The sequence below is a fragment of the Sinocyclocheilus anshuiensis genome, unplaced genomic scaffold, assembly GCF_001515605.1.
Source record: "Sinocyclocheilus anshuiensis isolate Anshui unplaced genomic scaffold, SAMN03320099.WGS_v1.1 scaffold189, whole genome shotgun sequence".
Taxonomy (NCBI): domain Eukaryota; kingdom Metazoa; phylum Chordata; class Actinopteri; order Cypriniformes; family Cyprinidae; genus Sinocyclocheilus; species Sinocyclocheilus anshuiensis.
In genome coordinates, this window is record NW_015540861.1 from 916671 (window position 1) to 933343 (window position 16673).

At 37.8% G+C, this 16673-nt stretch overlaps 1 protein-coding gene across 1 annotated transcript in view; it reads right to left on the reverse strand.

Annotated features, from left to right (window-relative positions):
• The window catches only part of gabra2b (gamma-aminobutyric acid type A receptor subunit alpha2b), a 55482-nt gene that overhangs the window by 17995 nt on the left and 20814 nt on the right, over positions 1 to 16673 (reverse strand). The window contains exons 3-5 of the mRNA XM_016485554.1: positions 12947 to 13029; positions 12711 to 12854; positions 3681 to 3833 (exon numbers count right to left, since the gene is read on the reverse strand). Of these exons, the coding sequence (XP_016341040.1) occupies positions 3681 to 3833; positions 12711 to 12854; positions 12947 to 13029 (380 nt within the window). The remainder of the gene's footprint in view (positions 1 to 3680; positions 3834 to 12710; positions 12855 to 12946; positions 13030 to 16673) is intronic.

A 16673-nucleotide genomic window follows, 5' to 3' on the forward strand; every position in this document is an offset into this window, starting at 1 on the left:
TTTTTTTATTTATGTTTTTTTATAATGTGTTAAAATGTACTTGAGTATGTTTGTAGTAATACAAATATACTATAAACATACTTGTATTTCAAGTGCATTTTTAATGCATTTAATAGTATGTTTTGTTTTGTTTTGTTTTTCACCAAAGTATATATGCTGCTGTCCTTTTTTAGTGTACTTTATGAATATTTGTAATGTACACAACAATATATAATACATTAAAGTTTTCTAGATATCAAAGTCTGTACGTGTGTGTGTGTATACTGAAAAAAGCAGCTTTATAATATACTAGTAGTATAATGCTAATGCATTTCCAATGAGCTGAAATACAATTGAAATGTACTTGAAGTACATTAAAACGATGCTTCAAATATACTCTAAATGTAGTTCATGAAGTATTAAACGGACATTTTAAATGTATTTTAAGAAATACACTTAAATTGCACTAAATATACTTAAAGTGGTTCCAATTTAACACAATTTCAATATATTAAATATATTACAAATAGATTAAAATCAAACTTAAACATATCTTGAAATACACTTAATATACTTAAAGTTGTTTCAAAATAATACATTTAATATGCACTTAGTATAGTATAATTTAAATATAGTAAGTATGTCTGAAAAAGCACAATTTATATATATTTCTTTTTCACCTGGGACGTCACTTTCACTTTCACGTTCTTTCTTCTGTGAAGCACAAAATAAGATGCTAGGCAGGGGTGCGTTTCCCAAAAGCAACTATGGTCATAAGTTCCGACCCTACCAATAGAGCTCAGTGGAATTAACAACCATAGTTAGCTAACTATGCTTTTGGGAAACGCACCCCAGAATGGCTGCTTATTTCCATTCAACAAAAGTAAATGCGTATAGACGTTGTCACAGGGTTGTGGTTGTAGTGAGTGCACGACGAAGGAGTAGGAGTAAAGGAGTCTTTTTAATCAGCATCAACCACGTAAACCAGGGGTGCCCAACCCTGCTCCTGGCGATCGACTGTTCTGCAAAGTTCAGGTCCAACCCTAATCAAACACACCTGAAGCAACTAATTAGGGTCTTCAGGATCACTTAAAAATTAAAGGCAGGTGTGTTTGATTAGAGTTGGAGCTAAACTTTGCAGGACAGTCGATCGCCAGGAGCAGGGTTGGGCACCCCTGATGTAAACCATTGAAAAACAACATTAATCCAAGACAAAGAAATCGACAGAAACTGAGGGCTTATGAAGACAGGAAACCTAAGGAGCAAACGAGATGATTAACACAACACAGGTGATCTAAATGAACGAAGATTAACTAATTACGAGAACAGGAAACAGGAATTAGGCCAAATTGGGGCAAACAGAAACTAAACGGAAACACACGTGACAGACATGCTGTCAATATCCAAAACGAACAAAAAAAAATTACTACTGAATTAGTCAACATGACTCACGCACTATAACTCTTCTAAAGTCATATGATAGCTTTGTTTAGCATTTATTCACAAAAAAAACCGGTCACAATGCGATCATTCACAACATGAAAAACCAAGACATTTGGCATCACTTTCGTCAAACCTGGTGCAATGTATTTTTTTAGTCACCATATTTGAACTGAACGTGTTTGAAGATTTGAGAGTTGTCGCTGATGGCAAGATTTTCCACAAACGGCTACATAATTTTGGTGTACTCCTTTCACGAAGCTATTGCATCACATCAGAGGACTAGATAATATAACACATGAGTCATACAGAACGATTTTATGGTGCATTTTTGTTATTTTTGGAGCTCGAAAGCCCCAGTCCCCAATGTGAAAAGCACTCTGGGCATTCCAGCGATATAACTGCTTTTGTGTTTCACGGAAGAAAGAAACTCATATGGGTTTGCAATAACATGAAGGTAAGCAAATGAACAGAATTTTCACTTTCAGCTGGACTACTCCTTTAATACTTTACTAATGCAACAAACTAAAAAACAAATGGCCGCGCCGTGTACGTACAAGTGTCATAATAAAATATACATTAGATAACGCTCTGCAGATATTTAGCCTGGAGCACGTTTTTAATTATGTAGCTCTCGACTGCCTTCATGCTTATCTGAGATCCATTTTAATGCCATTCTCTCTATTTCAACTTTAATATCTCAACACCTCATGAAACTCTAATAAGCAATCAATGACATGGTAAAAATGTCATAGTGCTTTTTCACAAATTCATTTGAGGTTCTACAATTAATGCACCCCATTAGTACACTGATTTTTCAGGGTTATTATTTGACAAGGCAAGATCTCTTTTGAGAGCACTAACTCTGAACATTTGCCTGATGGCAGGTTGTTTAAAAGGCTCATATAATAGATGGATAGTGCGAGAAAGATAAGAGACAGAAAGAGTGACTGGGACAGCTGAAGAACTGCCAGAAAGACTCCAGGGACAGAGAGATACCGCCGACAGAATAAAGACACAGGCCAAAAGAGAGAGACAGATGGTAGGGGCAGAAATACATCTGAACCTATGCCAGAGGGGCTCATCTCCTCAGCGTTACCTGCTTAGCAACACAGAGCTCAGGGAATCTCCACAGTAACCGAATTGTTCCATACCTGAGCTCCATAAATCCTCAAAGAAATGCTCAGAAAGGACCGGTTTCCCCGTGAAAAGTCTCTAATCTAGGGCAGAAGACTCTGGAGCCAGAGGCTCCCAGGGCTCCCTGTGCATTTTATGGCTTGAAGGTCACATCTTCAGCTACAATGGTGTTTCTCTGGATTCTGGAGTACAGCGACATTTTGGATGTTTTCAATACCTTCAATAACCAATTTAGGTCATAGAGTCTAACCTGATGAACTAGAATCAGGTGTACTGCTAAATTGGAAAACATGCTCCAATTTTTTTGCACCAAAACTTCATTCTTTCGTACTTTCAGCCAAAACATCTCTTCAATTTTCTCCTTAGAAATGAATGGGTAACTATGGTAACTGGGATTTTTCTGTACCATGAATAATTCTCAGTTAATTTCTTCAACAACATACATAAATGATATATAGACACACACTACATATAGAGCACATACTGTATATCTATTGTTAGAATTGTAAATCTAGACTCAATATCAGCCATGTCAATTTTAATCCAAGATCATGCCTTCACTTCTTTATTCGCCTCAGTGTGACCTTAGTCCTCCATTAATCTGTCACAGTAAATTAATATATGCAGACTTTCTGCATCAGTTCGGCTAGAGGCCAACAGTGCGTCATAAAATCCTGCAGAAGTCAGAAAATCAGTTTGGCAACAGTGACTGCGTGGAAAGTTTGCAATTGTAATCAACCATTATATTCAGACATCACCATATAACATGATAATATCACTCAAGATGATGGTTTCTGGTTATTACTGTCTATTTATGATATTAAAACACCTCACATTTGAATTCCAAGCAACAATACACATAAAAGTAGGCTTCAATTAACCAAAAAAAGGGGTCTTGAGCCATTTGAAATCCTGTAAAACTAAGAAAGAACTGCATGCTCATTAAAGTCTCTTTAAAGTTGTCAAAATGAATTATGCTCTCAACAGCATTTTTACTTTCGCCTTTGCAATACTAATATGGTGTCATATTTCACTTCTTTGAAGTAGCGTCCAATGTTTTAAATATTTAAAAAACCCAGATCACTCTGAAGTTTGTGACTAAGTGACTAAGAGATTAAACTCACCAAAAACAGTCCGGGCCGGAACAGACTCTCGGTTCAGCCAGAAGGACACCTGGGAAAGGATGACGGTCATGATGCACGGCAGGTAGGTCTGAATCACAAAATAACCGATCTTCCTCTTCAGGTGGAAGTGGGCCGTCATCACAGTGTACTCACCTGTGAGGAAAAAAGAGAGTTATGGGTAACAGTCCAAAATGAGACTAAAATTTGGCTTTGTTGGGTAAATTACACCAACTGGCAGGTATCTTTTGCATTTTCAACATAATACATGGTTTAAATGATAATATAAATGCAACATTAATGAGTATGTGAGAGATTCAAGTCAGATATACAATCAGTTTGCTTATAAAGCTTAGTGACTTCTGACAAATTTTATCTTAGTGGAAAATTAATCCATTAGATGTTTATCTAGGAGCCTACACATATTTCTATAAAAAAAAATTGCATATATTTACATGAAATTATATGTTTACAAAGAAATCATCCCCTTTAAGGAATAGTTCACCCAAAAACGAAAATGTACTCATGTACTCTTCCTCATGAGTTTGTTTCTTCATGAACAGATTTGGAGAAATGTAGCATTACATTACTTGCTCACCAATGGATCCTCTGCAGTGAATGGGTGCCATCAGAATGAGAGTCCAAACAGCTGATAAAAACATCACAATAATCCACAAGTAATCCACACACAATAACGTCAGCGTGCGTTTAGCTCCTGAGGAAGCAGAATGCGTGCATTGAAAGGATTTCTCACGGAAAGCTCAGTTCGTGCCGTCCCTATTCTCGAGGGATGTGGGACGAGTTTTAGGTATGATGAATAGGTATGATGAATTCGCAAGACTGACTATAAGAGACAGGTAGGAACTTCTTCCTTTCTGCTCTCTCCTGAGGAATAGTAGTTAGTGTTTACACAAGCGCATTCAGTTCTCGAAGGGGTTTAAGGCATTCATAGTGATTCATTGGCATCTGTTCTCATATGATTATTTTTAGAATGATAGAATCTGTTGTTTGAACTAGCGTGCTTGAGGTTAAATGCGCGCTTTGCGCGATGCGGTCGCAGTAATTGGTTCCACCCAGGCTTGACTCTCTCTCGAGGGATAAGAGTTGAGCGCCTGCACCCCGTGGTCAGGTCCCGTGACCACCATTACGGTGAGGTGGGATTAAGCACAGGGGTTGTAGGCAGAGCACGGACGAGTCAAACAGGAAGTTTTCCTTTTTTGGCTCCTCTTTTTGACTCAAATAACACTATTGTTCTTAATGTGTCAAATTCTGAGTAATTAGGGTCAGAAAAGTGCCATAGTTAGGTAGTGGCCTAAGTTGTTAGGCTCTCTGTTAGCTTTCTTTTCTACTGTGAGAGTTGTCCTCCCACTTTAGAGGGTTTTCTTTATTGAGTCTTTCACTCCTTAGAGCTCCGCTACGATAGCTATTGCGAGTTGTACAGTAGGCTCTCTGTGAGCCTCCTTTGTAAATGCCTCCTCTAAAATCCATGCTTATGGTAAGAGCATACGCTGTTGCTTCGTGCCTCCTCTAAAATCCATGTTTATGGTAAGAGCACGCGCTGACTGCTTCGTTCCTTCTCTAAAAATCCATGTTCATGGTAAGGTCACACGCCGAGTGCTTTGTTGCTCTTAACCAGAGTAGGTCTACCAAGTTGAGTAGGTTCTCAGTGAGCCTCCTTGGATGCTAAGAGCATTGTTAGGCCTCCTCTCGCTGGAGAGAGTTATCTTACTGAGGCCTGAGCGTAGGATATTGTTAGTCTCCTCTCGACTTTAGAGAGTCGTCATGCTGAGGCTTTCGTTTCCAGAGCTCAGTTTGCATTTGCTAAGTTGCTAGGCTTTGTGAGCCTCCTTGGCCATTGTGAGCATCATCAGGCCTCCTCTCGTTGGAGAGAGTTATCAATAGAGTGTGCAAAATGGGAGCAGGCGAAGAAGTGGCACTCTGTAAATAGAACATCAGAGAGCAAGATTATGAAATGCATATTGCAACTGAGGATATTCTGAAAGAGCTGATGTCACAAAGCAGGGGAGGGAAAGATAAATGTAATTATAAGCTGGGAGCTCTTTGAGGGATGCCACAATTACACCTCATCTCATGAAGCCCTGGATGAAAAGATCAGGTCAGTATGCAGCGACTCTACGGAGACAGTTTGTTACCGAGCAAAATGGCATAAAGAGAGAAAATCTCCTTGACATCATCATGAGGATTTTAACCTCATTATCACAGAGCATTATCCCAACCACATGAAAAGACACAGAAATGTGGCAAGCCACCTGGAAATGGAGAATCTCTACTGGAAAGTGGCCCACAAGACAGAGAGAGAGAGAGAGAACTGAAAGATGGAGGAAGACATTGGTTGCTCATGGCAACAGAAGAGAGAAATCTATCTGGTGCTTTTGGATCTTGTGGAGGATGCCATTTGGCAAAGGGGGGGGGGATCTCCTCTCCTCTTTCTGCAGAGGAAGCACAGACGGATTTTAGCCAGCTCTAATCCTGTAAAACCCACTCTTTTCTTTTCTTGTTCAAGTGCACACGGCATCCTCTCGGAGTTCCTCCTTTCACAAGCACCAGTTAGCTCAGCACGGAGCCGCGGAGGGGAAAAGAGAGGCTGAGCCACATCTGATTTAATTTAATTAACAGCAGTCCACTTGAGAAACAGCATGATGAAATGTAAATGTGCGAAGAGAGAGACACAAAAAAGAAAGTGAGAGTTCAGGCCTGTATGTGTGTCAGAATGTGTTTCTACTGACTAAAAAGATGAGTATTTAAGAGACTGTATCATTATTGCGGAGAAAGAAATAGCTCTTTCAAAACCTGGAGTGCTCCCTACTTTGGATTTTACAGGATTTTAAAGGATAAATCATACACACCACTCTTGACATGAAGACTGGTCCAAATGGTTGGCAGCAACCTTGCTGGCTTCTTGTATACCACATCTTGGCCAACATATACCACAAGTTCTGGCAGCATCACGTGTATCCCGGAATTATTATTGTTAACTAAAACGATTAAAAAAATGTTTGTTAATTGTTAAAAAAAGTTAAAATAAAAACTAAACCTGAACGAAAACTAAAAGTGAAATAAAAATAAATTAAACATAAATAGTACTGTTTCAAAAAAAAAAATGATGAAAGCAGATCACAAAATTGCTAAAAAAAGAAACTAAAATTAAAATGAGAACTGATTATAAATATTAGATTTAAAACTTAAACTAAAGAAAAGTTGGAAAAATTGCCTAGGCAGCAACTAAGATAAGTTGAAGCACTAAACTTACTATTTGGGAAAAAACAAAACAAAACTAAAACTGAAATAAAAACAAATTAAACCTAAATAGTAATATTAAAAAAATATATTAACAATAATAAAAATGACATAAGCAGATAAAATGACTAAAAAATTATCTAAAATAAAAACAATAATAGAAAAAAAATATATATATATTAGATGAAAAATGAAAATCACAAATGTTGCCTTGGCAGCTAAAATAAGTTTAAGCTGAAGCACTAAAATTGGAAGTAGCCCTAACCCTAACCCTAACCCTAACCCTAACAATTGCAATTAACTGAAATAAGTTGAAGAACTACAATGACTAAATAGAAATAAATAAAAACTAAAACTAAACTGAAATAAAATTAAAATTAAATAGAAATGAAAAAAAAAACAGTATTACAAATGACTAATTAAACTAAATAAATTAAAATAAAATGAACTGAAACAAACTAAACTGAAAATATAAAAATAAAAACTAATTTTAAAATGTATAAAAACTATTATAATATATACAAAATAGTAAAAAATAACACTCCTGCAAGGAGATATGCAGTCCCAGAATGCATTGCGACAAGCTCACTGAAGAAAAAAAAAAATCCAAGATGGTGGTTGAGTTGAGAGAAATGTTAAATATATTTAATTCAGTACGAATGAAAAAAGGTCAAAATAAATTAAAAAAACACTTTGTGCTATGTATTATGCATATTAGTGTGTGTTGTTAGCTTAGCAGCATGCTAATGTCAGTATCTATTGGAATCAATTGTGGGTTCAAATAGGTTTAGCCTATGTAGATTGTTCCAAATCAGTCTCTTATGAGGTTCCATTTAATGAGGGTTTTGCCTATGTAGGCAGTATACAGTGAGGCAGCTCACTAGGTTTTGTAACAGAGGTAGCGTGTGTGAGTGTGTGTCCGAGCTGCAGTCTGTGCACCATGAAGATGTTAATTAAAGCATGAAGTTGACGATCGGTCACAGGAGGTCACAGGAGATGCCATGATTCCTGAACACACACTGGTTCCATTCCAAACCCTAGTGAGCAGCACTACTATTTACATAAGCAGATGGGTTATAAGACAGCATCATAATCAAAGTCAAAGACCATGAGTGGCAAAAATAAAATGCTCTACAAATACAGTAGGTCCATTGACACTTACTTAAAAATAACACTTCCTATATTGGCAATGATGGTTCCATGAAGAACCTTTAAAGAGGTCATATGATGATTTTTTAAAGATCATTACTTTGTGTATTTGGTGTAACAGAATATGTTGACATGCTTTAATGTTCAAAAACCACATTATTTTTCAAATACTGTACATTATTGTAGGTCCTATATGCCCCGCCTCTCTCAAACGCTTCGTTTTCTACAAAGTCCCTCCTTCCGACAAGCGCAGTCTGCTCTGATTGGCCAGCTGACCCAGTGCATTGTGATTGGCCGAACACCGCAAGCACTCGTCAGAAATGTAACGCTCCTTACCATAATCGCGAGCTTCATCTTTCAAAATAAATGTATAAAGACACGAGCAGAAAGGGGAACAGAGTCATGTGACAGACACAGTGATGAAGCTGGTATGTGTTTGCAGTACACAAGCCACAGTTAAGACAGCTGACTCCACTTTGATGTGACCCTCTCTCTCTCTCTCGCTCTCTCTCTCTCTTTCTCGCGCGCACACACACACACACACACACACACACACACACCGCATTTAATATCCATGAAAGTGGATATTTGAAAGTGGAAAGAGCTGGGAGTGTGCATGATGCCTGAAAATGTTGTCTAGAAAGGCAGCTCCCTAGGGTTTGGAACTGAGCTAATATATTACAGCAACACTACGCTTGACACAAAGATTCTCATTAATAAGAATCCTGACCTCAACTTGACCTGAAGAACAACACAGCTAATAACAGGAGAAAGACAAAAACTGTTTTTTTACACATAATTTAATGAAAACAAAGAAATGGCCCTCTGAGACACGACTATATGGTGGGTGTTTGAAAAGGGGCATGACACAGCAATAAAACATCTGCTGAAATCTGTCTTCAAACACAATGTTATGCTCTCAACAGCCTTCAATGTACAGGTGCATCTCAATAAATTAGAATGTCGTGGAAAAGTTCATTTATTTCAGTAATTCAACTCAAATTGTGAAACTCGTGTATTAAATAAATTCAATGCACACAGACTGAAGTAGTTTAAGTCTTTGGTTCTTTTAATTGTGATGATTTTGGCTCACATTTAACAAAAACCCACCAATTCACTATCTCAACAGGTTTCTTTGACAGTGGCCTTCAGCTCATCTGCAGTTTTTGGTCTTCCATGGTCATGGTTTGGTCTTGCATTTTCTCATTTTCCTCTTGACAATACAGGTCAGGTCTGGTGAGTTTGCTGGCCAGTCAAGCACACCAGCACCATGGTCATTTAACCAACTTTTGGTGCTTTTGGCAGTGTGGGCAGGTGCCAGTTACAGGTCAGCCGATCTGGTTTCATGGTTAAAGTTAACCTTTTCGACATGTTTCCGTGTTGTTGTTGCTCAGCAATGGCATGGTTGTCTGGGGGTTTGGCAAAAGGAGAGTGGGACTGTGGGCGGTGCTCGGGGTGGTGACAGAAGGCAGTGACTGAGTAGTTCTGACGTCAACTTTTTACGGAAGTCACAACGGTTCGTGAAAAATCACAGCTACTTTATGCAGGCTGTGTGCATTTTACTGTGGAATGACAGTTTTGAAACTTATATGGTAGTTAAATAGCCCCTAGACCTCAGTTATCGTGAAAAAAGCAAGGAAATTTCAGTTTTGACAATATGGGACCTTTAAAGCCAAGACAAGCCTGAATAACACATGAGCGTCACGCACCCTGACATCATGTTTAAGTGCCCTCCTGACACTGTGCCTTTCGACTGCACTTGGTTTTTGTAAACACACCCCTTCATTGCATCATTAATCAATGCAAACACACACACACACACACACACACACACAAATACACAAACCTGGAGTGGTTTTACTCTAAGTGGTTTCCGAGCCTGTGACCTCAAAGAAGAAAGGTATTAAAAAATCCTTCAGATATATTACGAACACTCAAGTGTGCAAAATGTAGTGCACACTCAAGTGTGACAGATGACCCAATTTCCTTCACACTAGACGGCATGTTCACGCTGTTGTAATGAATGATTAATCTCACATCACATGTTGGGTACTTACAAGAGCCTTGGGAGAAAAGCCCCTAAGGCTCATGCATGTGTGTTTTAATGCACACATTCGTGCGTGTTTGTGCGAGCGAGTCGCTGGTACCGGTTTGAGTACATCCACTTGCTATGGGTGATGTAAACAGAGCTTAACAAATAGGTCTGAGCAGAAGACACCAAACCCGCAGGACACGGTAAGCAAAGCCACTGCTCTGGCATAAGAATACTGTCTTAGGAAATGAAATGGAAACAGTTATCAAGTATATTTGAGCCTAATGAACAGAATTAAGACTCGTCTCATTACTTTCATGCCCTCACAACATCAGAAAGATCGCTGATTTGATTCAATTTGGGTTATATGTGCATCTACTTTCACTATACAATTCATTCAGAAAGCAGCTTGTTCAGCAAGATTCTCTTAAAACTGTAGCTTTTCAATGATAGTTTAAGCTAAAAACTGCACCCCTGGTAGCAATGCCGATAATGCATTTGATTCAAAATTTCCAAAATCCACAAAAATACAGTATGAAGCAGCAAATGTTTTTGAGCACCAAATCAGCATTCTAGAATTATTTCTGGAGAAAATTCAGCTTTGCCATCACTGTGTCACGGGGCTGACGAGACGTGAGACGTGTGGATCCATCTGCAGGCTTTATTAAAGAGACGTGGTAAACAGGCAGGGTCAAACAATGGCAAACAGGTATATGGCGGGCAAAACACAAGAATAGTCCCAGGGCTAGCGTAGGTCACCGATAAGCAGACAGAATCACAGGGGCGAGACGAGAGGGAAAAATCCAGGAAAACAGGCAAAGATCAGAAACCGCGAAAACAGGCAAGGCAAGGCAAAACAAGGAAAACACAGAGACTCGGAATGGGGTACGGGCTAAACAATACTCAGCAGAGAAAGGTGGTAGGAGTGGGTGTTATATAGTGAGTGAGGTGATTAGAAACAGCTGTGTGCAATGAGTGCAATCAGTGCAGTGTGCAAATCGTGCAAAGAATGATGGGATATGTAGTCCGGGGTGCTATGCAACAGTTTGTGTTGTGCGAGAGTCAATGTAATGGAAAGGGTGACCTCTGGTGGTGAATAAACGGAAGTCCATGGACCGAATTCGTGACACACTGGATTAAATTACATTTAAGAATATATTAAAATACAAAACGCAAACCAGCAAAAGATAAAGAAGCAAAAGTGTTGGCTTAGTAGAAAATGTATATATATCCAAGTTGATTATTAGCCTACTCTTGACAGAGAGCTGGTTTGGTTTTTGAGAAAGGGCAACATGGCTGTTTGATTGGAGTTCGCGCTGTGCTTATTCCATTCATTTGTGTATCATATCATACAAGATTTATATCATTGACATATAAATATACAGAAATAGTATAACATGTATGAAGAAGTATTTTAGTTGATATTCTCTGATTTCTGAGAGATGCACATAGAGGCAACAGCAATGTGGTTGTTTGATTTGCACTCATTCATAAAGTTTACTTTCATTCACTTCACACACTCATTATAGCATAGTGACTTTAGAGGTTTATGTATAAAATCGCGCTGATCCCTTGGCTAAGTTATCCAGCAAATATGACGAGTGGCTGTGCCAGCCTCAGCCGAATATTTTTCAGCAGAATTATTTGTTATCTGTTATTCATTTTGAAGCCATTATTCGTGCCTTTCCGAATAAGGTATTTGGCTTTGAGCACACCCCTACTGTTTTTACTGTGTTTTTGATTAAGCAAATGCAGCCTTGGCGAGCATAAGAGACTTCTTTCAAAAGCATTAAAAAATCTAACTTTTGAACAGTAGTGTACAGCCCTATTAGTTATAGTATATCTCCCATCAGCCACTCTGCCACCTCTCTAGTTGCAAGTATCCACATATTTAATCCCATATGTGTTGACCGTTACTGTTGTGCTAGAATGAAATCCAGAATATATTTAATTTCTTGCAAGCTGTGAGTATGCTATGCATTTGTAAAGATAATGTTGTAAACCTGATATAAAGTGTGTCTTGTGGGTGTTGTTGTTGCACAGTCCCTCTGGTTTCTCTGTGCTCAACTGAAATGGAATATCTTGTACGTGCTCTGGCCTCGATCTTACCCCACGTCGAGGATGTGTTCACTTTACTGAGCTACCAAATGCCAACACACAAGAAATGTCACTGCAAACCAAAGATGTGCATGAGAGAAAGAGAGAGAGACAGTGAACGCGAACCAGAGGAAGTCACAGGCAGGGTTTGTTGAGTCTTGCCCAGAGATCGTGTTAAAGCACATTGCAGATTTAGCTGAACAGAACGAATGTGTGCTTGATAAACTATGATAGAATGAAGAACAAATCTGCCATGACATCAGGCAATCCTTCAAAACCATCCTTGTATATATATCCAACATGTCTTTTCAGTCTCTGTGGCTTTCAGAGCTTTTGTTTGAGGACAAACTTAACCAAAAATGTAACTTCTGTCATCATTCACTTACTGCCATGTTGTTTCAAATACATGCAATTGACTTTGGAAAAATTCCTGAATAATCTTTGCTTTTTCTATATTATGAAAGCATATCTATCAATCTGTAAGTGTCTTGACTCACCAGTGCTGGATCTGATGGTTTCGTTCCCCACGGTTTGCCCCAGTAGGTCATACTGGTTTAATCTAGAGCTCTCCTCTTCTACCACCACAGAGTTGGATGCGTTCTTTGTCCAGGTGTACGTCACTTCTGTCGTTGTGTAAGCATCTGTAGGAATGATTTCAGTGGGGCCACAGTTAAAACTTTGCAGATGATTGTTTGAAATTTTAAACCAATCAGTACTCCATGCTGTTACTCACAGCTGCCGAATTTGAGAGGACAGGAGTGGAAGTCCATGGGGAAATCTTCAAGATGCATCGGACACTCAGCATGCACTGTCAACCTGTGATTTACATTCACAAACACAACTAAAGCAGACATTTTATGCCATTGCCATTACTAGCAGGACTATATATATAGTTTGAGATATGTAATGAAGGAATTGAAAAATAAATTAATTCATCAAGGACACATTAAATTGATTAAAAGTGACAGTAAAGACATTTACACAGCTAAACAAGACCTATTTCAAATAAATGCTGTGCTTTTGAACTACCCATTCATCAAAGAATCCTTGAAAAAAATGTATTATGGTTTACACAGAAATATGAATCAGCACACAATTGTTTTCAACATAATAATAAGACATATTTAAGCAGCAAATAAGCATATATATATATATATATATATATATATACTGTATATATATATGCCTCCATGGCCTCCTAGTCTGCCTGCTCCGCCATGGCTTCCCTTGTTGAGCACAGTGGCACTGAGAACATTATATTTCACACACTTTAAGCTCTTTTATTTTCCAAATGTAATAGGATTAGTCCAATGAATCATTTGGTTTGTAATGCTTACCGAACCGAAAGCCTCATACCGAACGGTTCAATTCGAATACGTGTCTCGTTACACCCCTAATATATATATATACATATAATGATCACAAGGAATATTATTTAATCCTTTTTATTTATGCACCATAAAAATAGATTGTAAAATAATGCCACACAAACCAATCTTTGAATCAGAGTTTTGAATTAATTCAGTGACACCGACAGTTGTGACACAACACAATTCAGTGACACAACTCAATTGTGATATTTTTTTTCTCTTATCACTCTCATACTCATGAAACTTGTTTAGCTATTTAGAAAATTGAATGGCAAAATAAAAAGCGGCAACACTTTAGTTGCAGTTCTCACTATTAACTAGATGCTTATTAGCATGCATATTACTAGCATATTGTTGATTAGTACTTAAAAAGCACATATTTATGCCTTATTCTGCATGACCATATTTTAGATCCCTTAATCCAACCCCATACCTAAACTTAACAACTACATACAAACTATTTATAAGCAGCAAATTAGGAGTCTAGAGGCAAAAGTCATAGTTAATAGTTAGTTTATAGTGAGATAAGAATAAGTTAACAGTAATTCTATATTCTCAATGTTTTGAATATTAAATAGATCAATAGTCCCCAATTACTAGTAGTCCTATAAATGCAAGTTAATTTTCACATCCATTTCTCCTCTATTTCACTCTGTCTGCTGCATTCTCTTTCTTAGTCTCTCTTTCAGTTTGTCTCCTTTTTTTCTTCCTGCGCTTCACGGCTGAGTCAGGCTCTCATTGATTTGGCAGTGGCGAGGAGCATTTGTGCTCATAGCAAGAGCTGTGAGCGAGACAGCGATTTAGAAGAATAAAGAAAAAAGCAAAGGAAAATTGAGAGGGTACGTGTTGGAGAGTGTCATGATGTGTTCTGGAGCGGCATCAGGATGAACAGAAGCGAGAGCGAGTCATTATGAAAGCCATGTTGTTTGAGGCTTGTGTACACGACGCACGACAATATATCACAGATTCTGCTCTTCCCATTTCATCTGCAGGTAATTAAGGAGATTGATGAGGATGTTCTCAGACTCTTGAAAATGTCGATTGTAATGAGAACTGAGCTTCACTAAGAGAAAGTCACTGGTTTTAACAAAATTGGCTCCTACAAAAGTGAGTGTCACATTTCTGAAAAGAGATGAAACATCTTAATTAGTGGCTAAATCAATACGGCCGCCTGTCATACTGTGGAAGCCAGTGAGGGATGAATTATTCTAATTCACTGGAGTACAAGGTGATTCAGGGATTTACATGAGGAATGACTCCATTTGCCACGCACAATATGAGCTAAATGGATCATTCACCAAAAAATATAAATTCTGATAACATTATGTGAGGAACAGATCAAAATTAAAGTCATTATTCACTGAAAATTCACTGGAGGGCAACATTTCTTCAGTTTGGGTAAAACTTGGATTATAGTCCACAAGATCATAGGCCAGATCCATTTTTTGACAGTGTGAACAGATGACCATAAATATGACCATAAATCTTTTCTCTCATCTTTTAAAGCTGATCTGACTGTTGGACTTAATTTTATGGTAATATTGGGGGTTTAAGGCAATTAATATTCAGTAATATTATCGGAAGAGAAAAAAAAAACTTGAACAGAATTGAGCTGGATAATGAAAATATTATCATAATATTATAATATTATCATCATAAACATAGATTTGTTTCTTTTACAAAAAAAAGTGTGTTTTGAGGATTACCAGATGATACTTATTTCTTTATTTTTTTAAGTGAACTATCCCTTTAAAATTTGAAAGACAATATGACCATAAATCTTTATATTTTTACAGTCTGGGCCGATATTCTGGGTTTAAGTAAGGAATAATTGACAACAGGCCGTTGAATTATTAGAAAATAATGCACACCTGAGGTGGTGATGCCGTTACACCTCGGGTGTGCATTATTTTCTAATAATTCAACAGACCGCAGTCAATTATTCTGCTTATACTACAGTTACCACACCTCAAGACATTGTTCAGATGTTGTATTTCAAGACATTCGTCAGGTTTTTGTCTTGTGTGCGGGATTAATTTCTTGTGCGTCTCATCCCACGCCTCCTTTGCTAATTCCAAAATGTAATTTTAGACCTAGCAATAGAGGCTTGAGCCATTGATAGCAAACTACAGCAGTTAATAATGAAGTTATTAGAGAGAGAGGGAGAAAGAGAGAGGGAGAGAGAGAGGGAGAGGGAGAGAGGGAGAGAGAGAGAGAGAGAGATTAAGCGTGTGTGAATTACCCAAGTCTGTGTGTCTCTCAAGTGTTTGGGTGCAGCAGCTCTATTAATAGCGAAACTTTAAGTTCAACTGCTTCAAGAACAGTGCCGTTATTACCTGTCTTTTGAGAAATGTCATGTTGCTTTTAACTTGCTAAACTATATTACAGATAATATCATCAGAGCAGTGCTGACAACAGGTTTCTGTGCGTGTGTATGTTCAACGTGATCTCATGATAATTCGTATGTATTTTACGTAAAATGTGGTTCTATAAAACGTACATTTACGTACGTTTTTACAGGCACTAAAACGCACAATACTGACATATTTTCAGCATCTAAATGTACAAATACTTACGTATTTTCAGCATTTAAACGTACAAAACTGACGTATTGACGACACCTAAAAATGAATCCTTATGAATATTGAAATCGCGGCATTAATTTTATTAGTTTTTAGTTGTCATATGAATTACCTTGTTTTCAATTGCATTATTAAATTGTTTAACGTTACTCATTTACTTATGAAATGAAAACATTTCGTTTTGTTGTGTGATTTCTGCTGCCAGCTCGTTTCCAAGAATATGCCTATATAATGTTAAACACGACTTCACTTTAAACCTTAAAATAAATAAATTTTCTGCAATCGTTTAACCTTTACTTGTCATGTAATGTTTACTTTGATTGCCATAGGCCACAAAAGGCCACGTTTTCTCCGACATGCTGTGACTGACAATAGAACTATAAAATACGCCAAAAACACAACATAATTACGAAATGAAACAATTTTATTAGTGCACTGTAATCCAAATCTTCCGAATCCATACGACTGCGAGGAACAGACCCAAATCCAAGCCTTTATTCGGCGATCT